The 9,967-nt window shown below is 34.2% G+C and overlaps 1 protein-coding gene across 3 annotated transcripts in view; it reads left to right on the top strand.

The window, feature by feature from the left end:
• Positions 1-9,967, top strand: part of pnut (septin 7-like protein pnut) — a 32,684-nt gene continuing 22,717 nt past the window's right edge. The window contains exon 1 of one of the 3 annotated variants that reach the window (XM_089696335.1): positions 1-156. In XM_089696335.1, the coding sequence (XP_089552461.1) occupies positions 64-156 (93 nt within the window). In that variant the 5' untranslated portion in view covers positions 1-63. Of the gene's footprint in view, positions 157-7,450; positions 8,034-9,967 lie in introns of those variants that run through there. The other 2 variants (XM_089696332.1, XM_089696333.1) reach the window with 2 other exon arrangements.

Here is a 9,967-nt window from a genome sequence, read left to right as displayed (position 1 = left end):
ATTTATGCAGACATTTTTAATGACATATTGCAGAACTGTGTGTTATTTGTGTACTGTATTAAAATGTCGTCATTATCGGAGTCACCCCTAACTAGGTCTCGTAATCGACCTGTTCTTTCGCGATATAGGCCAGTGCCTGCAAATTCTTCAGAAGAGGTGAGACATTTTGCTTAATTAGCTTTTTTCGATAAAACAAATAACTTATACCTATTTATGTCATTTTAAATATAAAATTATATCATTCTAAGGTAATTTTATATGTTTACTGCGTACTTTTTTCAATTAAATCCAAAAATCTGTATTCTATTTTACCATTAAATAAAATGAAGAATAAAAATCTCTACCGCTTAATAGGGAACTGTGGTTAATTTTTGTTTTAATCATCACGAAACCCATTAAAATTCTTGGAATAATTGAAGTATGAGTATGACGGCCGTGTTTGACAGTAAGGATTAAGGAAATAACTTGGCGTTACAAATTATTAATTAACACGCTGTTTATAAATAAAACTACAAATATTTATGAATAATAAAGCAAATAAATATATTTTTTTATGTTCATAAATAGTATTTCCGAGATTTAGTTAATGTTACTAGGTACATATAGTTGTTGCTATTCAATTTTCAAATTCAATATTCAGTGTTGATATTAACATCTGTTGGAGTATTTGTATTTGTAGGTATGAAGTATGTTTAAGAAACATTGATGTTGTTATGAGATGGCACGTGCCTTTTTAGCTAAACAACCCGTTCAGTACATAGCAAACCTCGGTCTGTAGCCAGCGATAGAACACGAGGCTACAGGCTTTATATAAAAAGATGCAAACTTATATTTCGAACAATACAACATAGAACGGCAGATATCCCTTTTTAAAATGGAAAAATGCATTGTGAAAATTGTACAATAGAACTCTCATGTGCTGTTTTAATTCAACCTCATACGAGTATAAATGATACATTAAGTATTGTGAATATACCTAAACACAAGTAACTATGTGTATTATCGGCATACATGGAATATTTTCCTTATTGTATTGACGCAAGTCACAAACAGACAAGTGCATTTATTGTTAAGTGCAGTTGATTACTTTAGCGATTAGTAGTATTTACTAACCTAGATTTAAGTATGTACTTTACTTATCGTTTGTTTGAATATTTTATCTCGTTAGGCGATCCTCACACTGCCCCGCATCACGCTGCATGGTCGAAGCACCTACGCGCGTTCCTGCGGGAGTGCAGATCTGCATCATCGTGCGGGTTTTTTGCGCACTCACGCGCGTAGGTGCATTTGTAGATTCACGCACGGTGCGGCGGCTCTCATTAATCATTTATTCGCCGTTCTCTGTGGTGTGAGCATCACGATAGTTTTGATAAAAATTGTTAATAGTGTGGAACTCATTCAGGACGCTGCCATTATACTAACTGTTTGGTTTTTGTACGGTCAAATTGAAAGAAATCGTGCCTATAGAAGATACATGGGTACATCCTTATTTACAAACAAGATCTTTAAATGGGTCATTTGTTAATAAATCGATCGATAATTCAAAATCCCATTCAAAATCACGCGCGGCACTGCGGGATTCGGTGTGCCATACCTTGCGTCTCGCCCCGCATCTACGCGCGGGGATGCATGTTTCTCCGCGTGTATGCGCGTGATCAGCATGAACGCGCGTGGTTGCATTTTCAGTGTGTTGGACTGTGCGTGTTTTCTATACAAACGGAGATACTTACAAGTAACGTTAAACACGCAGTCACGCAACATGCAGCATGATGCGGGGCAGTGTGAGGATCGCCTTATAGGTAGGGCTTTCCTGGTAACTCCACATAGTAATTATAACAGTTCAACGTTACTTTGTATGTTATATTTATTGATTTGTTTGTAATCATGTTAATACCAAAATATCTTATAGTATTCTGTGGATGTAGTTAACATCCAATAAAAAGAAGTCGTACAATGTACTAGTACTAGTAATTGTACCTACATTTACCTGTAAGAGATGGCATTATCTCAGTGCTAGTTACATATATAAATAATGGTTTTTCTACAGAAAAAAAGGATGCTTTAAGTAACGAACGACATTATTTTCAAAGTTTCATGTATTTTATCTAAATTGCCATACAGTGCAATACCATAAAATTTCTTCTGATCTGCCATATTGCCCATTTTTCATAACAGATAATGCGTACAAAATAATAATAATCCGTCTTGAAACCAGAGATATCTTTATGTATTTTGTTTATTTTTTTCGAAATTGCTATTACGTGCCTATTTTCGTAATTCTCAGCCATGTGTGTTTCACGCACAAACGTTCATCTTTACAGTATCTTTCAATATGTTTATGGTTCAACAAACTTTCTGAGGTGAATGTCTATCTCGATGGGTGAATGAGGTGTCATGATAACATGTTCCATATTAAATACAATAAAGAATTGTATAATGTTATATGTTTTGTAAATTTACGAATGGAGATAAAAGTATACTATCTATATCGGCGTAATATTATTTTCATTCAATAATGAAAATAAAAGGAATATACATATGTATATTGTAAAACAATGTATTTACATATTATTCTCATTATTAAATTATAATGCACCCTTAACAACACGGGATGATCATGTAATACTCATGCAAGTTCTTATTATTAATAAAATAAAGCTTAAATTTGTTACTGTAAGCTTTTTACTAGTATAAAGAAAGTCCCTAATGTATGAAGAAAGTTAATGACCGCACACACGCAATTGAAAGACTTTTTTTCAATGTCGAGCCAACTGAAAACATGTTACGGGTAGCGTAGGGACTCTAGTGTGTCATTGTGTTTATTGCGCCACTTCCCACGGTACAGGTACCCACTTGACTTAGCGTAACAAGCATGGAGAGGGTTCCAGAAAGAGTATTTAAGTGCCCACTGTGTTTTGTTTTACGAATATCTACTTAATTTCTGCTGCTTAGTTTACAGAGTTACACTAAAACATTATTACCTACATACGTACAAAACGATTTTCTATGTTGTTACTTGTTACTTACACTACTACTACTTGTTACTTTTTACTAAAAATAAACAAAGCTTCAATGGAGTCTTAACAATTCACTTTTAAATTATTATGGTCATCAGATATTATATTCCTAACTATTCTTTAACGTGATAATGTTTTTCACAATAACAAGTACTTAAGTTGTAATGACCCACTTGTTATTTTCTTTAAGTGATTTTACAATAGCTTACGGCTTACGCTATTGAAAATGGTTCCCATAATTTCCAGCGTCCTATTGTTCTAGAAACTTGTCATTAAGATCGTGAATCCAATATTTATCCGGTGTGTAGGAATGCTAAACTAAAACCTACATAAAATACATATATTTATATGAATTATATTGGTTTTAATAAAAGAGATTATAAAACTATTGTTTTATATAAATTTCATATTTAAACAATATTTATGTCAATATGAGAAGGCATACTTATCGACTACCTACTAGCTTTCCGCCCGCGGCTTCGCCCGCGTTTTAAAGAAAAACCCGCATAGCTCCCGTTCCCGTGGGATTTCCGGGATAAAACCTATCCTATGTGTTAATCCAAGTTACCCTTTATACATGTGCTAAATTTTATTGTAATCGGTTCAGAAGTATTTGCGTAAAAGAGTAAGAAACATACACATACACATCCATCCTCATAAAATTTCGCATTTATAATATTACTAGATTTCCGCCCGCGGCTTCGCCCGCCTTTTCAAAGGAAAACCCGCATAGTTCCCGTTCTCGTGATATTTCCGGGATAAAACCTATGTGTTAATCCAAGCTACCCTCTATATGTGAGCTAAGGTTCATTGTAATCGGTTACTTACAAACACACACACACACACATCCTCACAAACTTTCGCATTTGAGCGTTTTCAAAAAAAAGTGTACCCCTCACTTTCGGCCTGTCCCCTGTGTTTCAAGTCGAATAACAAGTAAAATTTATATGATGGCTAATTATTTTAATGCTTGAAAAGTATTAAATACATCATAATTTGATAAATGCAAACAATTAATTCACGGAAACATTGCGTACTATTTTTTAAATAATCATTTTTAAAACTAAAGTGTCAGTTTTTGGCGTGTCCCCATCCAAGTTCTTCGATGTTAGAGAAGCGATTCTAAAAAGTTTTATACCAAGGTACCATAAGTTTTAGTGTCGTCTAAAAGTACATTTATTTGCGAATCGTCGCATGTAGTTCATAATTAAGGCCTTATAATCGTTTAAAAGCAATTTGATGTCCAAAAATATCTTAAAAAGTGGTACCGACCGGACATGTCGGGTTTATCACGGCTAATAATGCCACTTACAAATTTTAGATTACTATTTGAATTTTATAAATGGCAAAATTATCGTTTACTTTCACCGTCCGCCAATTTAAAAAAGCTTATTTTCAAATACAGTTCGAGTAAAACAGACGTGTTTTGTGAGTGCAACGGCCGTTGCAATTTCTACTGTCTGGTTTGAGACATATTATTACTTGATACAGGTAAGTAAACATCGTTTAAATACTTTCAGAAGATGAGCAATATATTCATTAACCGTTATTTACATTTGATAATCAGTGTAGGCACATTTTTTCGTCAGAATATAATTTTGACTAAAAACTGAAAAGAAAACGTCACGTCAGTTTTGCAACATTTTGCTTCGTGACCTATAGGCTGACAAGAAAAGTCGCAAAACTGCAGCATAAAGCCAAGTCTAGATTGTCATTGTAATATTCTTCATAATTTTTATAATTTTTTTATATTTTTAGGTTTCACTAATCTCGGGACCAAAAAGGACATGTATAATTTGCAAAAAATGGTATTGCAATGAATGCGTTGGTCAGCAGGTATACCCTGAATACATAATATGTGATACATGTATGGAAAGTTAAAAGGTGTAGGTAGTGTAACTCTGAGTTTTACCCTAAAAATGATACTGTGTCAAACTGTGTGTTGGTGTATTTTTTTTTATGAGACTAAAATAAAATTTTTGTAAACGTATTCTCGGTTTTATTTTAACCATGTTAATTGGATTCAATATAAACCTAGCCTTACAAAAAATGGTCTATCGGTTTTGCGACAGTCCCCCGTTTTGCGACAAGAAAAATTTTAGTTTTTACATTTTTTTATTATAAGGGACACAAATAATTTGATTTCAATATTGAAAATGGTTTAACTGTTCCGAAATAAAATAATCACTTTGCCGATTTTAATCGAAATGTATTAAGTATCGTAAAAGTAACGGCTACTTTGGCATCAGCTGTGGCAAAACAGAACTTAAAGCTAGTTTAATAGGAATTTTAATTATTTGTCGACTTCAATTTTCTATTTTTTAAATAATGTATGTTATAATCTTCGTAACACAATCAAAATATTTTGCGTCTTTCTTCGTAGTTAATAGTTATATGAGCATTGATGACTGTCGCAAAACTGACACTTTTTTTCACAGTCCCAATTTATTTTGATGATTTCTCGTAAAACAAATTAATCTGCAAGCAATTAAATATAATTTCACTTACTATGATGTATATTTAAAATTTCTAAATCAAAATTTCATTAAAAATGCAACATTTAAAATTTATCCATAAATTCAGCCATGGTACACTTTTTTTTGAAAACGCTCATTTATAATATTATAGTAGGATAGTAGGATACTAGTGCTGCCATCTATTGGTTCGTCTGTGCCGTTTTAGTTTAAGCACTACGGGTACATATTAGTGCAGTGCTTCTTGGTGCAGTGGAACAAACAATCGAGTTTGTGTTAACATGATATCAACATAGGTGGCGCTAATGAAAACCTTTGTGAATCAGTATAGCAAGAGCTCCATGGGGTTGTCCCGATATCAATAACACTTCCATTTGACATCTTTTCCAAAGACGAACAGCAGTTTTGAGTAAAAACACACCTACACTTTTTTATCAGTCGTATGTTGGTGAGTCCTCTGTAGCAGTTACTAATTGTCTTTGCAACATAGTTTTGATAGGATTTGTATCATTGGGAAATGATTATCTAATCTCCATAATTGGATATGTCTATCATTTATTTAAAAATAGAGAATCCGTACATATAATGCGTCGTTTCTAGTCTGAATTGTTGCTTATGATTTTGTATTTGTAGCTGTTCATATGCATGACCCAAATCGCAGCATTTAAGTTTTTATTAAAAATTATCTTCCGTTATCGCTATATAACATCTCACTTGAAGATTGAAGTTATCCGAGTGCATAGGTACATGTGTTGGTAGTGCATTAGTTTCCATCCTGAACTTGTGACCCTGTACGGTCCCGTCGCCTGATAACAGGATGAGTGTGATCCCGCCTGTGCACGTTTCCATTTTGCAAGGGGTAAATGTGCGCATGCGTGGTCGTGCCTTCGGTCGATTACTGTGACCATGACCACAACACGCGTATTTCACGTGGTTTATGTAGGTTGCATATGTATGGTCTAGACTTCTTTTATAAACCTATTTATAAGACCGTATTCCGACGAGTGTTACTATGCATACCAATTGATTTGTGCATTACGTGTCCTCTAAAGCAATCAATGTTCGGCTTATAGTGTAATCTAATAATTATAAATGAAAGGTAATTAATTAATCTAATGTACCTAGTATAACAAACTAAATTCCCTTACCAACTGAGATCATTCGAACGGAACACTTTCTATTTCGAATCGCTAATAATTTACATTATATGTGAAGATTTTTGCAATGAAGCAGAAAAAGTTACTGAATTCTTTGCAAAAATGTTCAATAAAATAACTAAACTTAACGAAAATTTAAACCCTGATTAAACATATGTACTTCCTTTTATTTTTTGTAAATATAAATATACTTAATAATTAGATGACTTAATTTTTTTTAAGTCGGTCAGACTTAAAATTTACTTAAGGAAAGTAGTAAAATAAATTAATATAAAGTTAATCTTATGTCTTTCAAGCTTGAATAGGTTATTGAACTGTACATTGTCGTTTCCTTCTTTCACATATCCATTCATTGTAAGATAATACGGATCAATCTAATGTTCCTCCTTTCCGTTGAGTACACGCTACTTTCCTTGTCCATTTCTATTTATTTATTAGGAGTAAATAACTGTCTAAATATTGGTCTTTCTTGCGTAAATATTATTAGTTAAAACTGAATTGTATCTAACTACGTTTACTGAAAAAAAAATGTGATTTAAAATATTTCTATTTATTTAGACTAAAAAATTGTAGTTAATAAGATACAGTACATTGTACATTTGGTATCAAAGTCCAATAAGGCATTACGCATTCGCATCCCTGACTAAGTTTGCCAAGAATTTCAGGATTTGACCTTGACAGAGAAGAAACAATGCGTTTTAAACCCTCCTAAAGAAAGTCGTATCGCAATAGCCCTAAGATCCACCATACCATTGGGGTCGGCGGCAATAGCGAGTGGCGACGGCCGAGTGCGGGGCGCCGTATGATTCCGCCCGCGCGCCTTGTCTGCACCGCGCGAGCTGTCAAACCGCCTCCGACGGGCACCCCGCTCGAACGCACCTATATTGGCCGAACTCGCGATCGGTTTCTTGTTCACAGTGTGTGATTCGTAATACTCGCATGACGAATAATAAATTAAGGAGATGAACGGCAGTGCAACGACGGTGAATGGTGGCGCCGTCAATGGCACCAATGGATCTCTCAATGGAATCGGAGCTGCTCCTCGTACGGCGACTCTTGGGACTCCAAGTAGCTATGCGTATACGTCCAGCGGCTCGCTCCTCGGAAGAGGAGGTTCAGCCAGGCCTGTGCCACCGCCGACATTGCCAAAATATAGTGGATCGTTCAGTGCCGGTAGCACGCTCAGCTCGACCGGCTTGAGGGAAAGGGATAGAGAGGGTACTGGTGGATCACATCGACTAGCAAGTTTAGAAAGACTAGCGCTTCGTCAGCGCATTATAGAACAAAATGCAAATAATCAGGTGGCGAGCGCTTTGGCACTGAATACTGCAGCGACGAATGGTGGACCTACCTCAGCCACCGTCACCCTTACCGATACAGCCACAGTGAGTCCCCTTTAGCATACATCTTATTCACCCTCAGTTCGCTCCCCTAATCGAAGTTAACGCACCCCAAAAAAGGGAGTTTTAGTTATTTTAGTCGCTCTTACCCTCTTATGCATATAATGGGTTCTAACGTCCTAATTGGTTGTTTTTTTAAGTGTTTGACCTTCTTTATTTAAATGTAGTTTTATCAATAATCAAGATGAATGCAGTTTAAACAATAATCACGAATTAATAGTTTGTTTTTTTAATATAAGAGCTTTCTATTGGTATTAAAATATAAACGCATAATATACAGTCTATACCTACGTAGAAGTTCTCGAGGAAATTAAAATATACATGAATTATACATCTTTTTTCCAATAAGAATGTATTTAAATACAGCCATTTGAAATAATCATGGTAAATAAAATGCATAGTATCTGAGTTTAAAGTTATACAAAATAAACAAATATTATTATGTTGATAACGATAACGCGTATGAGTTATAAGGTCTACTTAAGCCGGACAAGAGTGTGTTGGGCGTGCACTTTGTTTATTTTTTTTTTTAAAACGAGCTGTTTTAACGTTTTGCAATATTTTTTTTGCGATCGAATCAAAACATTCTTAAATCAATTAGTTTTTTTTTGTTTGGATGAAGGTGTATCAATATTTTATCTACCGTCTTTTATTTTCATAATAATAAAACGTATTGTTGGAGTATGTCAAGTTTTGACGAAAACAATACTTCATTATATTTCTGCCATAAATTAAAATAATGAATTGAATCACAATTGAATTCATTTTAAATATTTTTTGATTTAATGAATACTGTATATCTACTGTACTTCATCCGAATAAATATCTATCTTTTTAACGTTATTTATGGACACTAAAACTCACGATTTCTATTTATCAGTAAATCAACTTTTAACTTATGTAGAAAGATTTTGAGGAATCGTTTTTTTTTCTTTTTTGTTGCTTCGTACCACATGCTTTTTTTTAAAAGGTGTTCTGTTTAAGGATATGTTTTCTTTATTCCCACGCAAGTTCCTTATGATAAGACTGGTCTTTGTCGCGGGAGTACAGATCGGGTTAGTGACCCTGATGCCTACGGGGTTAAAAATAACCCGTGCATCGGCGGCCATTCTGCTCGCATGTGTCGAATTCACTAAACAGACATTAACTGTTTCACGGTCGCACCCTGACCTGAAAATTCTCAGAAGTCCAATAAAAATGTCGATCTTCAAAGCTTTAAAGCATTCCTTATTCGTTCTCGCACAATACCTACTCTTTACAACATTACAAAATATGATAACGTACTCATATCTGAGTCCTTTTGTTTGTTATCCGTCTTCTCAGAATTTCTCTTATCAATAGCCTTATCAGTGACTAAGAAACTTTTGCAGATAAGGAATTGACAATGCATTAATATTTTTCTTCAAATATTTACATATTAAGTACCGTCCGGGTAATATAATCGATGAAATAATAACCTGAATGTTACAAAGACGTTGCTTTTCGAAGCCATATTGGTTTAAGTTAAAACTTTTTCATCAACAAGCAAAAGCGGTTAGGGCACGTTCTCTTCTTGCATTTGTAATTTGCAAACTATAACGACACAAGAGCACCTGATTGCTTGTATATTTTAGACCCTAAGTGAGAAATAATAAGATTGATAATAGTTGTAATCTGCTTCTTGTTTTATATCTTTAAAGTGTACATTGTCCTTGCTTTTGTGAGTCTGGTGGGTATAGGTGTGACGGTCTCGGGATCCTTTTACGTCTATACGTATAAATGTACAGCTATAATTAACTTATACCTGAGTTAACTAAAGCTGTTTCATACGTGTGTCAAGTTTTGTGATGAATTGCTGTCTTGAAATTTATATACTCAAATTAATACTATTTATTTTCCTTCTTGTAGTTTTTTAAATGTAATTATCAGTGAACGTGATA

This window comes from Colias philodice, chromosome 6, assembly GCF_061535455.1.
Source record: "Colias philodice isolate Cphi_HAF_F1 chromosome 6, ilColPhil1 Martin Lab GWU primary, whole genome shotgun sequence".
Lineage (NCBI taxonomy): Eukaryota > Metazoa > Arthropoda > Insecta > Lepidoptera > Pieridae > Colias > Colias philodice.
This window is presented reverse-complemented; position numbering and strand designations above follow the sequence as displayed.